This window comes from Pinus tabuliformis, chromosome Q (assembly GCF_031772625.1).
Source record: "Pinus tabuliformis cultivar Carrire ecotype Pingquan chromosome Q, CPIR1, whole genome shotgun sequence".
Lineage (NCBI taxonomy): Eukaryota > Viridiplantae > Streptophyta > Pinopsida > Pinales > Pinaceae > Pinus > Pinus tabuliformis.
Genome location: NC_142296.1, coordinates 15,502,966 through 15,529,156, shown reverse-complemented (window position 1 = coordinate 15,529,156; position 26,191 = coordinate 15,502,966). Strand labels below are relative to the sequence as shown.

General features: G+C 39.6%; 1 protein-coding gene across 2 annotated transcripts in view; it reads left to right on the top strand.

Annotated features, from left to right (window-relative positions):
• The window catches only part of LOC149218028 (26S proteasome non-ATPase regulatory subunit 4 homolog), an 89,843-nt gene that overhangs the window by 39,978 nt on the left and 23,674 nt on the right, over positions 1-26,191 (top strand). For both annotated transcript variants that reach the window (XM_089383751.1, XM_089383750.1), the window contains exon 7: positions 15,382-15,517. In XM_089383751.1, the coding sequence (XP_089239877.1) occupies positions 15,382-15,517 (136 nt within the window). The remainder of the gene's footprint in view (positions 1-15,381; positions 15,518-26,191) is intronic.

The following is a 26,191-nucleotide window of genomic DNA, read 5'->3' as shown; positions in this document are numbered from 1 at the left end:
ATGCATCCTCATCTGCAATATATTTGTCTCCACATCCTGTGGGTGTATAATCGAAAACCTCTGGAACATACTTCTCTGCAAGTGCCAATTCATCTAGGTGTTCCTCGTGCTCCACTATCACCATAGGCTCCTCTATCAAATCATGAGTGCCTCTAACATCCTCTTGTGTGATGGTTTCCATAGTTAACTCACTGCCTACTATGGAGAATGAAGAACACACATAACTCAACTCCATACAAAGCTGCTCAACTTGCAACTTTGATTCTTGAAGGGCCATCAGAGTGCTCTTCAGTGACTCTTGGGTAGTCTCAATCTCATGTGTAAGCTTGCCAACTTCCTTCTCTTTCCCTACTTGTGCATCGTTATATATCTTAGCAAGCATGTGTAGGTGCTCTATATGAGATGAAGTGTAGGTAGTTAGATCTCATCTCTACCAATGCCTTTCTGAGGGTTTGAAAATCCATAAGTGAAGGTTCTCCTACTAAACTGTCATGTGCCACTGCACTTCTCGAACAATAATTTGTCACCAAACCCAGTGCATCATCATATTGCCTCGTCGTTGCCCTAATCTTGTTTGCGTTCATCTTCAATTGGTTTTCCAAGATATAGGCATAAGTATGTTGGTGAGGAACATCTACCTCATCAACTGATGGGTTTGGGTTTGCACCATCAACAACCTGTTTGTTATCATCTTTACACACCTCTTGGGAATCATCATCAACTGTCATAGCCTCATGATTTTCTTTGTACTCATCATCTAACTCAACAATCTCGCTAAGTGACGACTGACATTCTGTATCAATTTCTGATTCCCTTTCATCCCAAACTCTCATTCCAACCTGTTGGGGTGAATCTGTGATAGCTACATTTTCAATGGGTGTGACATTTTACAATTCGTCCTAGAAGGTTTGGTCATGGTTTTCACCTTCAATCCTTGCTCCTTGGTCTTGGACTACATTTTCATCTTTGGATTTGCTATTCCTTTTATTATTTACTGCCTTTGATGACACCCATGCTTCCATGTGCTCTATCACCTTTGCAAAGCTTTTGTCATAATTTTCAAATTTTTGGGCAAACAATTATTTTTGACTTGGAAGCATTTTTCCCTTGTTATAATCTGCCCTTTAAACCCAGGAGCTGTTCAAGAACATGCTCTGATACCATTGTAAAATTCCTCTCAGAAAATCTCCAAAATGACCATAAATTCCTTAGTTTTTCAGTGACTCTTCAATGAGACATTTTGTCAAACATGTCACATGCACATTGCTGTAGGTGTTTCTGAATGGTTTTAATTTCCCAATGGTGGCTTTCAATGAACTAATGTCTCTAAATATTAGTCAACTTCAGTATATAATAACAAGTAATTTTATGAGAATGAACAACGCGGATCAGATTGTGGGAAGTACCTTTCCTTTATTTAAAATATCAGTCTACAATAACAGAGCATGTTTTCTTCAACTTTCAGCACATCATAAATGTAGATAGCAAAAGTAAAACTCAGAAATAGATATACAGTGAAATGAGTAAATTTAGAAGTCTATATTCATGTCACAATCAGAGAAATAATAGCACAGACTTCAAGGAATAGGAAACCTGATATTAATGCTGCCTGGAAATGTTTGGCTCCACTTCAGACTTGGTCTAAGATGGCTCGAATCAGCTCCAGGAATGAATTTGACTGTCAAAAGTGAAAACTCAGGTGTATGGTAGAGTGTAGGCCCTATTTAATTGACTTTTGAGCAGATGAGAATGGTGGAGAGTGCTTTCCTTTAACGCAGCTTCAGAACTGATGCCAAAAAATTCTCCACAATATGCCTTCATCGAAGCCCAGAACTTTGACTAGCTTAATAAACAGTCCCACAGTCCACAATAATGGTCACACTCAGTGATAATGAAGGAGAACACATCGGCGCAGATCTAACAGTAGAAACTTGGTCCCATGGATGCAGACTTTGGCCCTGCAAATGAAAGAGGAGACTTAACTCTCAGAAAGGAAATTCTTGTTACCAAAGTTGCAGAACACCTCCCTGTCTTTTCCTTCCAGCTCAGCCTTTATTTCAGTGGATTCGACCAACAAAATGAGAGAGAAACTCGTCCTCTCTTCAACAGTGGCTTTGGCTTCAGATTTGACTAGATATCTCCACCTATAAGATATATAGAAAACACAATATCAATGAATAAAATCAACTGATAAGACCTCAATTGAAGCACAATGGTGATCTCACTCCTTGGACCAGTTGGTGTGTATAATTTCAACATAGAAACGAACTATGGCGGTTAGGGTTTTCCAAACCCTAAACTCTCTCCAAAAATTCTCCAAGAGCTCTTTTTTTCCAAAAGCAAATGTAAGAATGAAGAGATACCTCCTCATTTCCCTTTCTATAACTCACTTACCTTTTCCCTTCAATTAAATATTAAAAACACTTTTCCTTTCTTTATTTAATAAAATGACACTTATAAACTAATTAAAGTCACTTTTATTGCTGGAAAATGCTTAATTCGCCTTTGTGGTCACATTGGCCACCCAAAGCCCCTTTTCATCATCCTTCCCTGTAGATATTTTCGTCCCGATTTGAACGAGCTATTACAATAAGGTGTTTTTCTAAGTAATTGGCCCGAAACAACACCTTAAGCATAATCAATTAAAATATGCCCCTTAATAACTCCGTTTTTTGGAAATTGTTGGAATGCAACAAAACCAAAAGCAAACTGTGCGGAATTGACCCTGATGATGAAATATGGTAAGCGATCTCAGTCGGACCTTGTATAACTCCTCAAAACTCTCTAGGCCCACCAATAATGTAATCCAACTCCTGTCACCTAGCTGACATAAGCTCTGGAAACTCCTAATCTCATCACAAGATAATGTAAAAATTGGGGACATTAAAATGGTCAAATGACTTCCTAGAAGCTTCTAGACGAGTAATAATGATGCTCAATTAATAATGAGCGTACATGAATGTTGATGTAGACCTTTGGTGATGATGTGGCATCAATGCCATTGTCCATGTTAGTTGACACAGATCCCAATGCATGGACAAACCTCCCAAGAGATTTTGATATGAAATATAACTCTAAATAAGTTTATGGATTCCAATGCATGGCTTCCAACCTATGATGACACATTCAACTTCAACTAGTTGTTAGGCGTTAACATAGATAAGATAATTTAGCACAAATAACATAAACAAATGTTCTTGATTTACTTAGAAGTTAGAACCAACCAATTGGGGCAACCTTACCGCCATTGATAAATTTAGCAAAAGTGTCCTCAAACACATAATTTTATTAATAAGAAAAATATATTACATAAGGGGTGAGAGGCATAGCATATATATAACCTTTCTAGCCTTATCTCGTCATGCCATGTGCTCGTCATGCCATGTATCCTTGATCAATAACTCAAAGATAAACAAGGCTTTGACAAAGCCTATCTATCTTTTTGGGAATGCAACACTTTGTTATGCTAGAAGTAATATGTTTTAGAACAACTTTGTTAATCTAGGAAAACTTTCTAACTAAATAAACTTTAGGATTATGAGGTTAACGCACATTACATGTGTCTATGGGCTAGGACATAAGTATTTCCCAAGTCCTCTTAGTTAGAGTTGCTAGATTTCCTTAAAACCCAGTACTTGATTCACAATTTTCTAAGTGTAAAACAAAAATACAAACAACTGCTACTCTGGAAAGTTAAATCACGATTACACTGAGTTTTCTAACTTAGAATGCACAATGGAAAATAAAAAAATATGAAGACAAACGCATTTAACACATAACACAAGATATACCCAGGGAACCCCAACTTCGGGGAAAACCTGCAAGTGTGTGTGTTTTCTATTAGCTCAGCAAATACTAAATTCTTCAGAAATTTATATGGTAAGGGAATGCTTCCTTTCTATAGCAAACTCCACTCAATCATTGATTTGAATTAAAAGCAAGACAACCCCTACGCAATGCTTGCGCATATTTGCTTTTCTGTGCACAAATGTGCATTGTATGTCCGCACAAGTCGATCTTTCCTTGTGCGTTGCAACTTGTTGTACAACCATGCAGGTCCTAAGCTAGGCTAAGGTTATTCGGCCTCTTCCTTCTTACCTCTCGATTCCTGATCTACTTGCTGATTGCTGAAAACCCTTCTCTTGCTTAGCCAATCACACACTCTCTGTGCTCATTGATTTGGCTACTTATTCACTCTATCTCCTCTAATTTCAACGTCAACCCTAATATCTCTCTGCTAGCTTTACCACCTATGCAAGTAGAACTCTTACTTCTCTACTCCAATCAACAAGAGTAGAACTGAAGATAACTTATAGAAAGGGGATATGAGGGTAATCCATGGATTAACTTTCAAAATCATATTATGATGTGGAGGATATATATCTGGTCAAACTCGCCGATTAGACTGTGTCTAGGAGTCTTCATTTACTTGCAAAATCTTATGAGAGGAGCTTTTTCTGCTTCAACCTACACATACTTCCCCTTCCTTTTCTTTGTTAATTTTAATTCCTTTTTTGCTTTAAATAGGCATTCTGCTCTTAGGACTTGGAAACTGGGGCCATAATGATGTAGTTGTTTTTTATTTTCTTTATTTCTTTTGCTCTTCACCTCCTTAGCCTCTTATTTTGGCTCAATTTAATTAAGGTTTGCATAAATTTTCTTTCTTTTTCTTCTTGATCCTTTTTGATAACATTTGATAAGTATTCCACGAGTTAGGGGATATTAATTTTTATGGATGAGATGGAAATGTAAGGGAAATTTATGGAGGGTGTTACTTATGAAGGTGATGTGACTATGCTACACACATTGATTTCCTAGTAGTATCTAGCGGCCTAGATTAAGGAACAGTTATGCAGAAGTGATTATGTCCCAACCATAGTTTTAAAGACTGGCTGGGTTGAACCAGAAATCAGCCTAACTGGCCGGACAGACCCTATTGCCTGCTAACCAGATCAAATCCAATCCAAGGATCGGTTAGGGTACCTAGTCGGCCAAGTCTGTAAAAAACGGTTTGTATTTTCTAATTGTCAGTGTATACAAATTTATTGGTTAGACATTGGTGTTTTTGAGAAGAGTTAATAGTTTTCAGTTTACTGATTGTTACAGTTTAGTTTCTAAGTACGTATCATTGTATGGAGTAGGTTGTTCCGTGTGAGAAAATTCTGTTGAAGGATTTCAGTGGGTGCGATGCCCTAGCTTCAATGATTGATGCTGATTTGTACCTAAGATAGGCATTGGGACATGTGATAGGTTGTTGAGTGTGATGCACTAGTTGCTCCAGGGATTGGAGTGTTGTTTATGCCTGAGAGACTTGATATGCACCTGTGATAGGTTGCTGATCTGAAATGCTTTCCAAATAATTTATTTGGTTAAGGTATAAGACACTACAAACTTTATTCCTTCGAAATGCAGAACATGGATGTTGTTGGAGGGGGTTGATCTTTTGGTGTTTTGTTGAGGGGAAGGTCACAATGCCTACCAATCTTGCACAATTGGCCAAACACAACAAAAAGGCAGGCAAAACTAAGAAAATCATCCTTGATTCTGTGAAGAGCCATTTGATCCCTCACATTGGAGAAGATGATGGCAAAGGAGATGCATGATGCCTTGATCACTCTGTACCCAAATCATGAAAGTTACCACAAGATGCTTCTGAAGAACAAGCTTTCTGCCACACACGAGTGACACAAACAAGGTGGCTAACTACTTGATGAAGATCACTATGCTGGGAGATCAGCTTGCTGCCATAGGATTGAAGATCACGGGTGAGGATTTGGTGCCCTTAGCACTAAATGGGTTCTCTTCATCGTTAGACTTGTTTGTTTGGGGTGTTTGGGCTTGTGACAAGCTTCCCAACTTTGAGAAGCTTTGGGTTGATTTCATCCAAGAGGAAACCGAGCTAGAGACAATTTCAACTAGAGTGGAAAATATCCATAGTGTTGAATTTTGTAGCTATGGTCGGTCTTCATAATGTATCATTTGAACTTGTAATATAAATTATAAGTAAAAGAAAAAAATATTCTGAAGCATGTTCTTCATGCTTGCAAGGAAAAGAAAAATATATATATGTTTTTATTCAAAAGAAATTTTGGAAGGCATGTTCTTCATGACGTTATAAAGGAGGGAAAATTTCAAAATTGAAATTCGTATTTGCCTCCACAAGTGACCAAATCGGCCCTCCAAGAGTCATGTTGGCCTGCCCATGAGACACACCCATTCATATGGTTGGAAGGCTATAAATAAGCTTGTCATATCCCCAATTTTGTGAGCATGGGAATCACTAAGGAATTTTGCTCAATTTTAATAATATTAATTAACAAGGGGCAAACATTATTGGAGAAAGGTGGTTAGTATTATTTTATTGGAGAATAGCAGCGAATTTATTTTATTAAATTGGAAACAAAAGTAACTTAGTGGAAAGTGGCCCCCACCAATAAAATAATATTAAAAAGGAGTTTAGAAGCATGAGGAGGAATTATAAAAGGAGGATGGGCTCATTTTGTGGATTATCTTTTGGCATTTCATTTCAGAATTAGAGAGTTTGCTTGAGCTGCTTAGCCAAGTCAACTAGTGCTGTTCAATAGAAGGAATTTCTGAGTGAGAATTCCACCTTCATTTCAAAGAACTTCGAGTGTCTCCCTAGTGAGGCAATTTGGGGAGCTCAATTCAAAGTTTCCATTGGACATCATTGCAAGAGTTTATTCAGTAGTGTGTTTTTCTTAGGCGCAGAGGTATTTTGTGTAGCACATTTTGGGAGCAAGCATGGGCTAGAGGCTTCGAGCTTTTGCAGGGAATTTCCTTATTGTTAGATTGAAGTTTGCACAGTGATTCGTTGGGCTAGATTGGAGGCAAAGTTATTACCTAGGTCGATTTTTCTATATTTTGGCAAGGGCGCCAAAGCTTATTGACTAAGTGTTGCACATGGGTTTAGAGAAGTGGTGTTGGGAGAGATAAAGGTTGGAGATAGGAGGTATTTCTCAGTGTAGAATTTAACTGGAGCTGGGAGAAATTTTTCATGGTGGATTTGGGCATAATTCAGTAGTATCAATTATGTGGGGCGTTTTCTGGCCAGATTGGGCAATTCACACTTTTTGGGGGTCACCTAGGGTCGGTGGATTCAGCTCAAACCCTTTCTAGGTTTTTGTGGGTGTATTGAGAGGAGTTTGTGGTTAATTTCACAAAAATTTCTGAGCAATTTAGAGGGAAAAAACCCTGGTTCTATTCCAGTAGTAGCACCAATAATTTTATGGGCAGTGCACATATTTTGTGGGAGTCATTTCTAGCACTGGGGTCCGTGAGGATTTTTTGGGTTATTCCAGGTTTCTAGTGAGAAGGCCACACGCAGAGTTCCAACTCATTCTAGGCACTCTTCAGGGCAGCTATTCCAGTTCCATTCAGTAGCCAACAACATTTTTAGGGCAAGGCACAGTTTCTGGTGGAAAACTCTTTGGCACTTGAGCATTGTGCTCTCACCTGGGTTTTGCGTAGCTTGCAGTAGCAAGCCCAAATTCAATCTTTCTTATCATCCGATGTACTTAGTTCTCCATATTAATAAAATGGCTCAGTTATTCGCCCTATTTCTCGTGTTTTATTGACCGGTGCATGTGTGTAAATTTTATTTGTTGTATCTTAGTTTACTTATCTGTTATTTGTTGTAAATTTCAATTTGGGATATTACAGCGGTATCAAAACATAATCTTGGCCAGTTGTGGGAAAGCTAGCAAGATCATGGAGGTGTTAGACATGCATGCACAATGATTGGTGAATTTATGGACACTCCAATGATGCAAAAATAGAGGAGTACGCAGGGTAGCATGGAGGAATTGATGAGACAGAACCAACAGATTCTAGAGAGGATGCAACAAAGGATACATAAGCAACAGAGAAGCCAATGACATGCACACCCAACCCAGAAGAACAACATCCATCCGTATGGCTAGTATAACCGTCCTACCATGCATCATTTCCTAGATGGACTTGAGAGGAAGAGAAAGCTAGACACTTTTGTAGACTTGATGAGATCTTTCGCAAGGGGGATTGATGAGTATGATGCATTGGACCCTAAGGTCAGGAGGGCTCTATCATTTGGGGAGTTTTGTCATTTGAAGAAGAAGCATATATCAGGAACTGGATCTTCATATAGAGGGGGACAATCAAAGGATGAGATCACGAGCCGTGGACCCTAGGGCACAGGTGCACTAAGGAACAAGGCCCACTTCATGGAGGTGATTCCTGACATCGAACATGAGGACGAAATGGCGCATGGGACAGGTAATATCAATAGTTGTGAGGACTTAGGTCGACCTAGTGTGACTCAGGAGTCACCACTGTTAGAAAGCCCATTGATGGCTCAGGTTGAGACCTTTGCAGGCACAGAGTTACCCAAAGCCGTGATAGAGTTTGCAAATGACAACCACCTATAGTAGCATGGAGAGAAACTTGAGGAGTGTGAGCTAGATGAGGATGTTATGCACGATGAGCTATCTATGGAGGGATAGTTAGTGATTCTTGTTGAGCCCATTGTAGAGGAGGAAGGGCATTCATCTTTTGGGCCTGCAATCAAGGGTGAGCAAATAGATGCGCATGCAACCAACAAGGCTGCCATACTTCCTTGCAGTAGATTTCTATAGGCTTATATAGATGGGACTTGTAGATTAGGTTATCGTTGCACATTGGAGAGAGGGAGGTAGGGTTACCTAGACGAATTTTAATTCAGGCTTATATAGATGGGGCTTGTAGATTAGGTTATCTCTGCACATTGGAGAGATGGAGGTAGGGTTACCTAGATGAATTTTATGCATTGATCAGGATTGTGGGACGACGCGACACGAGTTGCGTAGGGCACAACATTCGCATGATGGAGTTGTTAGGTCTACAAGTGTTCTTACATCTGGTCCCTCTCATGGGGTTGGGTGGCGAGAAGTATTGAGTTGGTACCTGATGGAGCGAGCTTGGTTTTTGGATATATCTATGGCTATATTTGAGTAGGGGCCGTGGATTACCATAGGAGCTCCAGGGCTAGACTATTATTGGGATCCAGGTGGGATACCCCATCACGTTAGAGTTTTGGGCGGTGATAGCAGCAGCTCTGTGATGGATCCAATGACTGAGTGCGTACACACTTTCAACTATCCATTAGAGTTCGGGACAACACTAGTGACAAGATGGATTGATAGGGGAGCAAGTAGATACTGTGAGTTGTCATGGCAGGCTAGCCGTACATGGGGTCATAGGAGGATCTGCATACTCCGACTAGGGCTGATTTAAGGAGGTGGCATCGACATGCCACTAAACAAAACGTTGTATGGGGATGAGGACGTTTTGTGGATATGTGGGGCACAAAGGTCATGGAGAAACAACACCTTAGTGACACCACCACTGACATTTAGGGGGGTTTGCCTTTCAGATCTCTTTGAGAGGATTAAGAGTGGACCACTCATTCGATGTTATGGAGGCATGGTAGTGGAGATGGCGACCCTGACAAGATGCGGGATGATGCTCATGGACTCGGCCTTAGGCCTTGATATCTAGGGATTTATAGGGGTATGCAACGGTGTGGCAGTATGCAAAGGAGCACATAGGTGTGCAGTGGTGTACAGAGTTGCACAGTGGTGTAGGAGGAGCGGTTCACATCATTTCCTCATATTGTGACATACACATCAATACAAGAGGGATGCTAGCTGATCCGGGACGATGCAACAACATGTAGCAGGGTTCAACGGTGCATAAAGATGTGCGACTGGGTGTAGTTGTATGCCAGGGGACACGAGGCTACATGGTTATATGCAATAGTGTGTGAGGCTGCACTGCAGACTGAGGGAGTGCTACTAGTAGGGGGATTCTTTGACGGGGATGTTAGGCATGCCATTGGGGTGGACATACCCAGGTTGGGAGAGCAGATTGGTCACGGGACAAGCCAGGAGCGTACACAAAGGTTCTTGATCATACCCATCAGAACCCACACATCTTCCACTCGTTGGCACCATGTGCAGTTGTGGGGAGCCTTGTTGTGTTTGATCCAGACCCATAGTGTGGATAATAGGACTTGGGGGATTTTCTTGAGACGATGCTATGAGAATCAGTGCCTCAAGCGCACGATAGATATTCTCTAGTGGAGGAGCAAGGGCGGTGCGCGAGTTGACAACCACATGCTGGGGGATGAGGTGATCTTCTGCAGGGATGACATACCATTCATCACTGCGCCTACACTTGGTGAGCTAGTCACGGGGGAGACATGTGGAACTCTTTTCGTAGGGCATGTCGTTATCGTTCATGAGCAGAGGATATCATGTACGATTGAGGAAGTTTTCCAGTGGGTGTCTAGGCTCTAGACATTGTATTGGCACAATATCGAGAGGGTGGATGGCAACCTTAGTGGTGATGGTTGGCAGGAGCATGACGAATACACATACACTGAGTCAATTACGAGTATTAGATACCCATTTATTGGTTGCATTCAAGGAGTAGCTATTTGGCAGATGTGGTTTCTAGCGATTTTCAATACTATGTAGTGGCATGCACAAGGCATTTTAGCATGCATCAAGTTAGTTCATGATATGTGGAGCCTATATATTGATTGCATGCAGGGACTAGCGACGAGGTACGTATGGATTCTAGTAGTTGTTAGAGCTATGTCGCACTAGGTCTGGTTATGGGATCCAGGGATTCAGTTGGTTGATAGATCAATTTGTCTTGGGATGAGCGGAGTCATGGCAGAGAGTGATCAAGTTCACTCTTGGGTTGATACATGGGGGTTCACGGAGGTCATTATCATATGGCGAGGTAGGCTTTCCCTTTTGCTACACAAGTTCTGGCCAGATTGGGCAATTCACACTTGTTGGGGGCAGGGTTGTGAGGGAGCGGCTCCCCCTCGTCGAACCCTCTCCTGGAGCGCGCTCCCACAGGGAGTGAATTTCGGGAGCGAAATTTTGGATCCCTAGCCTTTTTTGCAATAACATTCCAAATGCAATTTTTTTCAAAGAAACAAATAATTTTTGAGTGGGGCAGCCTAATGATCAAGCCTATGGCCCTAGTATTGATATGCAATTCATGGTAATGTTAAATTCTCAAAATAAAAGTGACATTCTCCTTAATCTTCATTTTCATCTTTTTACTTAAATTTTTAACATTACCATGAAATGACTCGGGATGTTTGAGAGTGGTTCCGACCTCATTGGATTTCATATGGAGAAAGTAGAATTTTAGATCTCATTCAAAATCCAATAGACTTCTCAGTTTTTCAGGATTTCAGTATTGGGGGGATTGCAATGTTTCCATTGGATTTTGTCATGTATTAGGGTATGGAATTCGTATTTAATCAAGAGAACCAATCCCCTCTGTGTACCTTGATTTTAGTGACATTGGTTGTCAAACTCCTCTATCATGACCCTACTAAAAATGTACCCATCACTCAAACAAAATCTTGACTTGACATGTTATGTTTTTTCTATCTTATGTTAATGCTTAGAGGGTGATATTAATGACACAGATCCCTATACAGATCCAGAGGTAATGACAAAGATACCTCTGGATGTTAATGCTTAGACGGTGATATTAATGACAAAGATCCTGATTTTCCGACAAGACACAAAAGTTAGACATTTATTGTGGCGGCAAGAGGCCCAAGCATTAACAATAGATAATAGATTTACTTGTCTTTTCTAGTTTCTAGTAGTTTTTATAACTGTTGACTCTTTTATATTTATTATGATATTTTTGGTAAACAATATATGACAATTTAAGTTTGAAGTTTGATGTTGGCAATTATAACTCATTGGTAATGAATTATGAATATGATGCTTCGTGAAAGTTGAAAGTTGATTCATTTCATTTCATTTTATAACATTTCATTTCATGTTAGATATTCTTTGTTGTAATGGTTACACTTAGCTTACAAGTACAACTTTGGTGATCAATGATGATAAATCATAAATGTTATATATTGAATTTTGAAAGCTTGAAACTTTTAGATTGATGAATCTTGAGACTCAATATATTGTATATTACTAACTGGTTGACGTGGTTGATGAAGATTATAACTTCTAGGTGATTGATGTTATATGGTTCAATCTATGTTGTTATGCTTTTTATATGTAATTCATCATTCTACATGCTTTTGTTGACATATATGCATCAAAATATAAAAAAAAATATATTATATAAAAATTTGCTCCCGAACCGGGAGCTTCTGAAAATGTTGCTCCCGCTCCCTGTTTTCACTCCCGCTCCCAAGTAACCTTGGTTGGGGGTCAATGGGGGTCGGTGGATTCAACCCAAACCCTTTCTGGGTTTTTGTGGGTTTATTTTACAAAATTTTTTGAGCAGTTTAGAGGGCAGAAACCCCAGTTTTATTCTAGCAGTAGCAACAGTAATTCTTTGGGCAACGCACATATTTTATGGTAGTCATTTCTAGCACTGGGGTCTGTGAGATTTCTCTGGGTTATTCTGGGTTTCTAGTGAGGAGGCCACCCACAGAGTTTCAACTCATTCCAGGCACTCTTCAGGGCAGATATTCCAGCTCCATTCAGCAGCCAACAACAACATTTTTTGGGCAGGGCACAATTTTTGGTGGAAAACCTCTTCGGCACAGTGCACTTGAGCATTGTACTCTCACTTTGGTTTTGCGTAGCAAGCCCAAGTTCTACGTTCCTTATCATCTGATGTACTCAGTTCTCCATATTAATAAAATGGCTCAGTTATTCGCCTTATTTCTTGTGTTTTATTGACTGGTCCATGTGTAAATTTTATTGGCTGTAGCTTAGTTTACGTATTTGTTATTTGCTGTAAATTTCAATTTTGGATATTACAAACCCTATTCGCTCAGCGCCAAAAACACACTTTGGACCCCACACATCTATCTCTGTTCAAGCGAAGAAGACAAGGATTTTTTGAAGGTTGAAAATTAGAAGAAGAAAGATCATCTTATAGCCCTTGTTCTAGTAATCATGGAAGGCCGAGTTCTGAGATATTATTCTTCGTGGTATAATACGAAGAGGTGAGGCACAAAGTCTGGGATTATCTTATTTTCTGAGGTGGAGACATAGAATGAATTTTGGCCCTTTTGAGATCTTGTTACTGTGTTATAACTCTGCGGCAGACTGCGAATTCTGAGGCAGAGTTGCAGGATGTTTTTCGGCCCCTCTTGGAGACCTTGTTGCAGAGCTTCTATGGACAGAACTGTGGACAGTGTATTGGATCTTGTGGAGGGTTGACTTGGCTCTTGGTGGATGGTCATCTTGCTGGTTAGTTGACCTTGATGTATCTCTTGTTGCATTGATTCTCTAAGGAAAAGGCTGGCTAGGGTTTCCCCCCATTGTGGCTTTTCCCAGGATAAAATCTTCTTGTCTCTTTGTGCATTCTGATCTCTATTGCTCTAGTGCTTTCTATGGTTGGATTTTTGAATGCATAATTGCTTAGTAATATTTTGAAAGAGCAAATAATCATCTACATCATTGGAAGTAACTGTTAAGTTTCAGAAATAAGTACTTGTATCTATTGTGCTGTAAAAAATCAACACACAAGATATCCCTTGTCAGGAAGGTGAGGAGAGGAGGAAAGGAGGATCTGGGAGGGGTCAAAAGGGAAGGGAGGAAGGATCAAGTTCTTTGAGCCAAGGGAAGAAAAACTTGAGCCACAATAACTGTTTCAAGTGCCACTAAATGCACCACTATGCATCTCAGAGTCCTAAGAGGAAGAAAGCCAAGTAACTACGGAAGCAATTTGTAAGGACTCAGGACTCGTCAGGAGTGCAGAAGCTTCTATCAAAACAGATGAGTTAGTGTCCAGAATCAAGACTGTTGAGATCTAATCTTTGGGATTAGGTAAATCCATGTAAGTATTGTAAATAGCAAAATAAAGGGAATTGGAAGACGAAGAGACCTTGGGAGATGAAACCCAATAGTTTCCCTCTCCATGTATATATCCATGTTCTATCTTAATGCAAAAACTGAATCACATTCGTGGAGTTACTCCTGGCCTGACACAGACTTGAGACCATAGTATTGTGCCTTCCCACTAACATCATTTCTGGTGTAAGGTTGTATGGAAAATGGAGCATCGAAACACATGACCTTCAACAAGAAGGCTTTTTGCAAGCTTCAAGAAAATAGGATGGCATGCAGTAGGAATTGGGAAATGATGCCACTTATTCATTTAATGGAGTGGGTTTTATGATTATCTCTTTCATTGCTTCAAGTGCTGTTCTAGAGTTGAATGATGTTTTGTATGCTCTTGGTTTAACAAGGAATTATCTTTCAATTTCTTGCATGACATATCTATTGTGCATGGCTAAGTTTGATGATCAGTGAGTGAACATTAGAAAACACAACCCTGATCCTGATTGAGTTTTGTCCATAGGAGTGAATGAAGGTGGCCTGACAGGGCGCTAGTATTTTTTTCATTAAAATTTGATTATGTTGTCATTTATGTATTATTTTTTTCAATTCCGGTTTATTGTATCTGGTTCGATCTGATTCAATGCAGTTCTGGTTTGAATCCTGGTTAGATAGGCGGCTGGTCCGAAACCTGGTTCCAGTTTTTAAAACTATGTTCCCATTATAACTAAATTTAATGACTAGATAACATCCTTACTTAGTTATAAGTGATAAAGTATCCATATAATTCTAATACTTCACAGACAAGTCGAAACTGTAGCTTACTTTTTACGTAAGCAAACAACACAATGAAGACCATACCTACTGCAGACTGAAGCATCATCCTGCACATCTGAGATAGGGAGCATAGGACACAGGATCCGGTACCAATGAATACATGAAAAATGATGAGCACAAGACTTGATATTGATGGATGAAAAATAACAGGTCCAGGTTGATGAGCAGGAATCTCATCAAACCAGCAACAAGTCACACCCATATGAGTGTGTCTCTGAGGTAGTTGCCTTAAGGGCAATAGACACAATTCCATGTCTTCTCTAGAGGCTTGCAAACAATTTTAATCTACCCATTGAGGCATAGTTGAATGCAAGACGAGTAAATTGTCCACCTACCCATCCAGCTATAACTGAATGTAAGAGTAAATTGCTCCCTTAATAAAAAAGGGGTTTCATTTACTATCTAATGGCCTAAAGTTTGGCTGACACAATTTTTTTTGGCGACCTTTTAATTTTAATATAGTAAAAGCTACTATATAGTCTTCGAAATTTTAGGGAGTTATTCTTACATGTAGAGTATGCCTGATTTATGTCTCCAGTTTGGGAAAATTTAGATTGAATATGCTTACTTTTTGCTAGATATATCTATCAATTTTTGGGCTTTTTAAATATCAACAAATCTCTTGATTGGATGTTGTTAGTTTCAGATATTGCAGTGGAACCACATGCTTGATGTGCATAAATTGATTGTTAATTTTATGCCCTTGTGACAGGATGATGAGACAGCTCTTTTAGAGCAGGCTCTAGCAATGTCAATGGATAATACTGGAGCTAGTCAATCTAGTACCATGTCAACTGCAGACACCCATATGATGGAAGCAAGCCCAGAGGATCAAGATTTGGCTTTCGGTTTGTAATCAAGCTGCTTTATTTTGCATTTTTCTTATATTGTGGATGTTTTTCAAGGTTGTATACATTATATTTAGCTTGTAGAGATTATAGGATCTACGAGTTTTCTTTTCATGTTTTTGAAGTCTTATTGGTGTATTTGGAATGACTACTTTATTGCTAAAACTGTTCTAGTCTTTTTGCAGATGGATTAAGTAATATAAACTGACTATTGACAATCAAGATCGAATGTTAAAGTAGAATGTATAAGTAGAATAATTAAGGGAAAATGGTGAAATGGAATGTTTTAGACTTCAGTGTTCTTTTCAGATGGATCGTGGACCAAGTGTTACCACCTGAAATTTCCCATGGGGAATTTTGTCCCAAGGGGATCAATTGAACTCTTAGACGAAGTGCCAATGTTTCCTTGCACAATCCCTCTCACTTTAGGGCTAGTGCATACTAGCCTTGGGGAAATCTCTATTTATTTGGAGCAAAAATTATTACACTGTGCTTTCCAAGATACTTCAAGTCTGCAAGATATGCTTGCTGAAATACCCAAATACAACTCAGATTTCTGCAACCAAATGTGTTATAACAGCAAGTACAATTCAGATTTACTCTTTGAGACGTCAAATCTATGTTAATTTCTACTAATATGCAATAATATACTTCAGATCTGTGCTCTCTGATTAGGGTGCCTTCTTCCTGACAAGACTAGGTTAGATGAAATATGATAGGCTTCCAGGAAAATTTGAGAAGAAAAGTGCACTAGTCAACTGCTAATAGGGGAAAGATTTTGCCTAAAATATCCACTGGAACTTGCTGAGAATAACCTCCTCAATTAGGGAACATGAGTTAAACCAGACCAAAATCAAAAGTGTGTTATGAACCTTATATATGAGGGCACACTTTCTGCCAAAGTTAATTGCTGGATAATGCTCAGAATAAGGTCAAGCGGGCATCCTCTTCCTCTAGCCCGTCAAAAATGAAAGTAGGATAAGCCCTCTCAAGCCATGCACCCAACTTGGAGAAGATAAAATAACTATAAGACAATGGGGAAGATAGAATATTAAAAAAAACATGCATAGGTCCAAGAAAAGCACTCTCCAAGTGTGCTGAGCATAGAAGTAATATCCAAGAAAAGCTTCTGACTGGAGCGATCTATAGGAAAAGCATTCAACTGGAGTCCAACCAAGTTGCCCTCGTCCTTTGGAAGTAGAACACTACTTGCACTGTCAAAATGAGCTCCCTTAGACAAATCTTGCGTGAAGAACAAGTTACTCAAACAACTTCTTAGAATAAAAATTTAGTTGAAGTGCAAGTCAACTTGGAATAAACTTGGAGTGTATATCAAGTCAATAAGAAGGTTCATGAAGTAAGGCATATCCCTCTAACTCACCAAGTTGCATGAAACATGGAAATGTGACAACAGCCACCCCCACACCGTTAAAAAGAAAGAAATATGTACATGGGGAAAACACATATATAAAAATACAAAAAATATAGATATATAGGTTTTTCTTTAAATAGCATAATATCTTGTAAGAAAAGAAGAATGATAACACATCAATTACATTTTAGAAGAAGACCCATGTCTATATTAAGTCCCATGGATGATTACATGATGCGAAATCCCATGGCTTGGTGCTCTTGACTAATGCTATTGCCACACCCTCATGGAGGATAAGCCCTCTCAAGCCATGCATCCAACTTGGAGAAGATAAAATAAGACAAAGGGGAAGATAGAATATTAAAAAATCATGCATAGGTCCAAGAAAATCATTCTCCAAGCGTGCTGAGCATAGAGGTAATGTCCAAGAAAAGCATCTGACTGGAGTGATCCATAGGAAAAGCATTCAACTGGAGTCCAACCAAAGGGCCCTCGTCCTTTGGAAGTAGAACACTACTTGCACCGTCAAAGTAAGCTCCCTTAGACAAATCTTGTGTGAAGAACAAGTTACTCAAATAACTTCTTAGAATAAAAATTTAGTTGAAGTGCAAGTCAACTTGGAAAATAGGTTCCCGAAGTAAGGCACACACACCCCTCTAGCTCACCAAGTTGCATGAAACATGGAAATGTGACAACAGCCACCCCAACACCATTAAAAAGAAAGAAATATGTACATGGAGAAAACACAATATATAAAAATACAAAAAATATAGGTATATAGGTTTTTCTTTAAATTGCAAAATATCTTACAAGGAAAGAAGAATGATAACACACCAATACCATTTTAGAAGAAGACCCATGTCTATATATGTACATGGAGAAAACACAATATATAAAAATACAAAAAATATAGGTATATAGGTTTTTCTTTAAATTGCAAAATATCTTACAAGGAAAGAAGAATGATAACACACCAATACCATTTTAGAAGAAGACCCATGTCTATATTAAGTCTCATGGATGATTACATGATGCGAAATCATTGGCTTGGTGCTTGCTCTTGACCAGTGTTACTTGGGAGCGGGAGCGGGAGCGGGGAGCGGGAGCGGAAGCGGGAGCGGGAGTGACCATTTTCAGAAGCTCCCGGTTTGGGAGCGAATCCCGGAGCGATTTTTTAAAAATATATATATTTTTTATATTTTTTAATTTTTGATACATATATGTCAACAAAAACATGTAGAATGATGAAATAGACATAAAAAACATAAAAAAACATAAATTGATCATTGAACCATATCACATCAATCATCTAGAAATTATAATCGTCATCAACCTTAGTAAAATAATAAATTAAAATAACATTCAATTCAATAACATTTATCATCATTGATCACCAAAGTAACAAGTTGTACTTGTAAGCCAAGTTTAACCATTACAAGAAGTAATATCGAAGATATTTCTAAGTCCTAACTTCTAACTGTTAACATGATATGAAATGTTAAAAATTTATAAAATGAAACATGAATAATGAGATGAAATGAAACAACTTTAGTCTTTCACAAAGCATCATATTCATAATTCACAATCATTACCAATGAGTTATAATTGCCAAGGCCCAACTTCAAACTTCAAATTTTCATTGTCACAGTGATATAATGTTTACAAAAAATATCATAATGTCATAATGATATGAAAGAGTCAAGAATCAAGAGTCAAGGACTCAAAACTCAACACTGAACAGTTATGAAAACTAAAGTGACAAGTCTAATAGAAACTAAAAAAGACAAGTAAACTGTAAATCTACAAGTGGCCCTTGCCACGAGAGTCTCCAGGAGTATAAGTAGGTCTTGGCGGTCTTCTAGGAGTCTCCCTCCCAGACCGACGACCAGAACTAGAGCCTCCACGCGAGGGTGTCGATGGAGGTGGCGACAGCAATGGAACAAGACTCGGGCCCCGAGAACTGCTACTGGATGGTGGAGGTGGAGGTGGCATGGCCGCTGCAGCTGCTTCAGCTTCATCCCGTACAAGCTCATCTTCTAGTTCTTCCATATGTACAATGCCATCCTCTAAATTGTCGTCCTCAGGGTGACTGTCCCAAATTTTATATGTGGGATCTTCATTAGCCCGATCACAGTAATGGCTCAACAACCTCAAATTGTAGTGCACATAAACCAAGCTTTCTGCTCGGTTTTCGTTGAGCCTGTTTCTTTTCACATTATGTATATAACTGTAGGTGCTCCAACACCTCTCTGCAGAAGAAGAATTTACAACCTGTGCAAGAACTTTCAATGCCAATTTTCGCAAAAGTCCGTCGCCGCCATATGTTTCCCACCATGTGAGAGAATCAAATTTATCTTTGTCGTCCATTGCATGGAAGTTACCATACAAACCACTGCCAGTGAAGTATCTGCCTATTTCAAGGCGCACAGCTGCACATTCCTCCCTGTCAGGCACCAACTTTTCTAATGCATCCAGATATCCTTTAGTTACCTCTCGATCTAAATGGGGTTTGGTCCTAACACCACCCCCTGCTGCAGGTTTGCCCAACCAAGAATCTGAGTAGTATTTTGGCGTAAGGATATACGCCAAGCAATGTAGTGGAAGGTTAAGCTTTTTCCACCGTTCACACACACAATCGTGAATCAGATTGTACAAGTCGGGATCTCTGTTATTAACAATGTCTTTTATTTCCCCCAACATGGTATCCATTTGCTCATACACCTCGCCAATCACTGGTTTGTCTGTATCTGCAAACCGAATCATGTTATAAATTGGCTTGGTGAAATCCAATACCTGTCTCACAGCTGTCCAAAACTGCCCATCAAGAGCGGCCTCCTCCACCGTTTCAAAACCTGCAATGTCAGCTACATTTGTAGCCCTTTCCTTTAACACCTGCCAATTTGGACTTGATACCATGCTAGCTAAACCCTCTCTTACCTTCAAAAGGCGCTTGAAGGTGAGGTAATAGCTACCAAATCTAGTCCTCGCAATCTTCAGCAACTCCAATCTCGAGTGACTGCGGAAAAGGCCATGGGTATTGCTATGATTTGTAATAAATTTTATCATTTTTTTTCCTCTCTTGTACAAATCCCCAATCCATTGGTATTGTTCATTTTTGTTTTTGACAATATCATGCAACAGAAGGTTCAATGTGTGAACCAAACATCCAGACCAAAATATGTTCGGGTATCTATCCTCAATAATTGCTCCCGCTGCCTTACAATTAGGAGCATTATCAGTGATGACTTGGATGACATTGTATGGGCCAATACGCTCAATTGTTTCAAGCAATGCTTCTGCAATGTTGATAGCGGTCTTGAACTTGTCTGAGTAATCATGTGCAGCTAGAAAAATGGGACCACTTCGGGACACAGCAAGAACACTTATCAATGGCTTGCCTTTTACATTTGTCCATCCATCAGATACAATGGACACCCCATTGTCAGTCCAAGAACTTGTCATTTTATTCAAAGAATGTGATATTTTTGCTTTTTCATGATCAAGGCCAACTGTTCTTGCCTTGTCATACCCAGGGCTCTTGTATCCTTTAGGGGCATCATTTATGGCAGAAACCATTTCGTGCCAATAAGGTGAGCGTAGAACATTGAATGGTATCCCATTTGCATAGAGGAACCTGTAAATTTTTGAATCCACATCATTCCTACACCCCTCATCAAGGAAATCTGATATGGTTCTACGGCGTAAAGATGATGACCCTGAGCCTCCATGTCCATATCCACTGCCTTGGGAGGATGCTGAAGGAGTTCTTTGTGAGCTTGGTTCAAAGAAACCCCTTGATCTTTTTGCTTTGTATTGGGCGTCCTCCTCTTCCTTTATGTATTTGGCTCTATCAACTGTTGACACCGCGTCGCAAGTTCTGATTCCTATTTGTTTCTCTCCATCCCATGCCCTTTTCCCGCAAAGGTGTCTTCTCAAACGGGTGTATGAGCCTGTGAAATCAGTGTTGCAATGGGGGCAATGAAATTTAGTGGTTCCACCCCCTCTCCCTGTTTCAGGCCTCTGAACATATTTCCACAATGGAGTTTGGTCTTGTTTAGTTTTTTGACCCTCATGTTCACCCTCCACATCCTCCTCACTGGGGTTTTCACCTATTTGACTTCCTCCGGCTTCTTCATCCACCTCTTCAGTTTCAGGCCCCCTCCGTTTCCTACTCTCCACCACCATAATAACCAGAAAGGGGACCAGGAAGAGGAAAATGCCAATAAAAATGCTCAGGTCCATCGTGTTTGATGTTTGTAGGGTTTGAGTCTTGAATCTGCAAATTAATTTAGTTTATTGGGATTAATTCATTTAATTTATTAATTTAATTTAAATTAATGATCTTTAAACTCAAACAGGTAAATGAAACTAACCAAATTAACTACCTAACCAGCTAAACTAACTAAATGATTAAGTTACTTACCTCTGCAAGCTTGCTCCTCGCTCCTCGACACTTGCTCCTCGCTCCTCAGCTCTGGCTCCTTGCTCCTCAGCTCTTGCTCCTTGCTCCTTTGCTCTCAAACTCAACCTCAATCTCATTAGAATGATTTTGTTTTGGCCCATTGGGCTTATAAATCCAAAAAAATTTGTTTAATTTTTTGTTTTTTTTCGGGTCCGCGGATTTTTTTTCCGCCGAATCGCTCCCGGAAATTTAAAATTCGCTCCCGGAGCGTTTTTTAATGCCCGGGAGCGATCAGGGAGCGATCGCTCCCCGATCGCTCCCGGGCATTAAAAAGCGCTCCGGGAGTGCGGGAGCGATCGCTCCCTGAAGCGCTCCCTCACAGACCAGGGAGCGCAAATTTTTTTATGGGAGCGCGCTCCCGAAAATCGCTCCCGTCCGGGAGCGATTTGGGGAGCGCGCTCCCGACCCGCTCCCGCCCGGAGCGCGCTTCGGGAGCGGGTTCGTAGGGGGGGGGGCCGCTCCCCCGCATCACTGCTCTTGACTAATGCTAATGCCATAGCCTCACATGATAGAATCTAGAGGAAATGCTACAGTCCTGCAAATCCTAAAATCATGACACTGTTATGTCTATTGAATTCTCTTTGGGATATGAAATTCTATTTTCTCCCTTTGAAATCCGATGAGGTTGGAACCACTCTCAAACATCCTGAAACAATTAATTGTAATGTTAAAAATTTAAGGAAAAGGTTATAAAAAGTAAGATAAAGGAGAACGTTAATGTCAACTTGGATAAAAAGAGTCAAATAAAGGAGAATGTTGATGTCGAATTTAACTTTAAGAAATTAATATTTCCATTAATTACCAAGATCACAAACTCCTCAAAGCTCAATCCCCTACCGACTTTTGTTTTGTCTTAAAGGGTCATTGGTACAGAGGGCAATATTCTCCTACGGGTCCCATGCCCCGATCGAGCCCTTAGATCAGCCTGGAAACTACCAAAGCAGTCCCTGGAACATCATTGCAAATGGTGAAAGGCCTTGGAAATGCCACTGCCTGTATCGTATGATGTTCTCGGATTGTTTGACAACCCTCTTGGGCACTTAGGTCAGCCTGGAAACTTCCAAATTTGGTGCTTGAAACATCATTGGAAATGGGTGAAACACCTTGAAAACATTGTTGGCCATACCATATGACGTTTCCATATTTGGAGGCACTGTATGGTATGGTCAGAGCTGTTTCCTTGGTGTTTTCTACCTGTTTTGGCATTTCTAGGTGTTTCAGGTACTTGTACGTGGCCAAACTAGGCACTTCCTGCAACTTATCTAGCTCATAATAAGACAGATGAACTCCAAAAATAGAAGGTAATTGTCTCCACAAGCCATGTGCTCAATTTCTAAGATAGCACCTACGTGGAGTGCAAGTCACATCAACCTGAAGCAAACTTGGAATGCAAGCCAGTCAAAAATAACTTCACAATTAGGGTGCACGCCATCTAGGTCAGAGCACAAAGTATCAACTGGCAAAAATAGATTAGGGCACACATCTCCAGTGCTAAAAATAATTTTCATCAAAAAATATCAAAGTTTCTGGAATCTTCTGAAAACTGAAAACCATCTCCCCTGCTTGAAACACAATTCTGGGATACCTGCTATTTTTAAAACTGGCATAAAGCCTTATTTGGGCTGTTTTTGACTTTTCTCAGAATCAGTTGAAATTTGGCTCATATGCTGTTCCCCATAAAGATGTACTAAATTGTGATCAACTTAGAAAAATACACGCTTTTTAAAGATAGAAAATTTTCCAAGATAGCAATCTGAAAAATAAGTAAGTGTCCTTGTGAAATACTCTCAAACAGGTACTGGAAAGTGTGATCAGACCGTGTAAATGTGAAAATTCTGAAAATGGGAAGTTTCCCGAAGGGCTTCATCAAGAATTCTGGTCATTCTATTAGGCAGTTCCCTACTTTCCATGCACTCCCTAAATATTGTGTGTCACATGAATGCATGGAAAACTTTCTGTAAAGAACGCTGAGGTCCAAAGATGTCTGAACCGGAGCACTGAATATGGCATCCTCTTGTGTCACTTTGACAAATTCTGTAAAAGAACTCTGCATGATCTCAAATAGTGGAACCAAAGGATATACTCACAAACATGTTAGATTTAACACTCAAACTTGAATGGGAAAATTTTGTTGTTTTTTTGTAGCTTGGGCAGGTATTTCTAGCCTTGTGTCTTGACTAGAAGGACCTTAGTTTTGCTTCTTTAGGAGCTTGCATGTGACATGCATGTTAGTTGCATGCACCATGCAAGGCATGCATGTCAGTTACATGTGCCATGTGGGGTTTGCATGTTGATTGCACTCGACATGAAAAGTGTGCAAGTGAGTTGCATGCATGCGGATGAGTTGCATGTGACATGCATGTAATGCAAGCTAAAGTTATCACTGATACTTGAGTTTTTTTAATGTGGTTCATGGACAATGAGCGACTGCTACGTCCACGGGAAAATCAAAGTAAATCAACCCAAAGGGATCTACCCGCCGACAAAATTAACAAGCCCTAACTCCAAGGGCGTCAAGGAGATTTGACTCCGTGACCTCCCAATAGGCGAGGTACATAGCAACAGGGACTCGACCAACTGAGCTATCCCTTGGGGCTATGACTGAAACTTGAGTTAAAATAAAGAAAGCTAAAGATAAGAAAGTTAACTGAAGCTAAGTAACTTATTCTCAGTTATCTTGACAATCTAATTTTGGCTGTCAATCTTAGCTTATAAAAGTTATAAATCAAGCCTAAGGGTTGAGGCAAAGACACAACAACAACACAAGGTTGAGAGCAGTATCTCGGTGAGTGTGTGGTGGGTCCGAGAGAGTGTAGAGAGGCTGAACATCTAGATTTGCAAGAGAGAGCAGATCTGCTAGATTAGATCCAGAGTATTGTAATTTATATTTTCATAGTTGGGCCATTATCCTGGGACGAGAGCCCAAGAAAGCTCTGAGTTTTGTTAATGATGCACTGATTTGTTGGGCAGAAATTTGTTTGTGATTCATGTGATTCAGATCGTAATTTGCTTCTGCTGAATATCGTGTGTTAGGAATTTAGCTGTGCGTTTATTGAGTAATTTATTGCTTGGAATTAAATGCTGGGTGCTGGGTTCGTGTAAAATCTCACAAATTTGGTGGTAGCACTAAGGAAGATGACTATTGAAAATGATTATAAAAGTGGAAAAACATATGTAGAATCACTAAGAGGAAGCTGCAAAAAAGGAAAACTGTAACAATATATATTCATATGAAAACATGTTTATTTATATTGACTATATTCTTGCAAGTGCAAAGAACATTTACCTACATTTGTAGTTCTGATATTTTTACTGCATTTTTTTGATAACTAAAGCTCCAACCAACACACCGTTCCATGTTTCCTAAGCAAATATCATATTCAACATTTCCAATAAATGTTATTTTACCCACTTTTTGAAAATTTTCTGAATCATAATCTGACTTTTGTGCCCTTTAAAATAAAATCCGGACTGTAATTTTTTTTTCTCTCCGGTTGTTCGGTTGATTTACTTCGGCCCTTAAAAAAGATTTCTGTTGGTATGATCGTGGTCGAACGTGTCTTTGATGATCTGGTATGAACCCGACACTTGCAATTTTGAGATTTATTCAGAGTTTCAACTTTGATACTATTGACCACTGGAGTGGCACCTGAAGATTATTTGAAGACTCCATGCCCAATGATGTACCAAAGGCTGCTTGTACCATCATAGATCATCATATCGCAAGAGTTTTTCAACTTTGCTTCTTTTTCGCATTTTCTTCTTCAGTCCTCACTTTCTGTAGCCCTACGGGGATATTGTGTAAATGCCAGTAGCATGATGAATAAAGCCATGTAACATGCCTAGGGTGTTGGGACTCGATCAACAAGCGAGTACACCTTGGAGTGTTTTTTTTACTTCGTTAATTATTCTTGCTTTTTTTTAGTGGCGAATAATTTTCTAGGTTTTTTCACTCATTGCATTACCCCAATGCCGGGGTGACGGCTTGAAGGTTGAGCCCTTGACGCATCTTAGTGTCTAAAGCCAATGTATATTACCATGCTAGGTCATCTCTGAAATTTCGTAGAATTTGACTTGGTCTAAGTGGAATTTTTTAATAATTAAAAATTTTCCGCAAAACGAGAATTTTTAATTAATTTCTATGTAATGATGTAAATAAGTTGTCTTTGGAAATGTTTAGGGCATGTGACTGCTCAAAATTCATCCTCAAGGCCCAACATTATTCTAGGACCCGCTTTGAGGGTCAAAAAATGACGTATAGTCCCTCAAAAGCCGATTTTTCTAATGTCAGTGGCAAAAATGAGGAAAAAATTCAAAAAAATGAATAATTGGAAAATTTTGGAGTTTTTTCCAAAGTCATAATCCAAAGTCAAAATAAGTTAAATTTTGACATGGAAATTATGTGGAGAAGCAAAAGATGATGTGGCGGCCATGTGGGGCCCACCACATAAGGTACAACAAGTCAAAGTCAAAGATCCAAGTGCCAAGTCAAGCTGGTCCCACATTGGTTGCATGAAACGTACGTATGGCTAAAGGTTTGATTCAATTCAAAATCAAATGTTATAGAATACAAGTCTAAGGTGAAAATGTGAATGAGTGGGGATGGGACCCACTTCACCTCACTTTTCATTACCTACGCATAGTTATGAAATAAAAGCACATGCCAATTAAAAGCTCACGCAGGCCCAATCAATGGTTAGCTTTGTGACAGGTTCACATCAACAGACTCGTTCCCTCCTTGGTGCCTCACGAATTTGACAATAGATTGGGTGGCAAATTGTATGGGAATTGACAACAGATTTTGTGGAGTGTGTCTCCAGTTTTGCAGACCATCCACTTT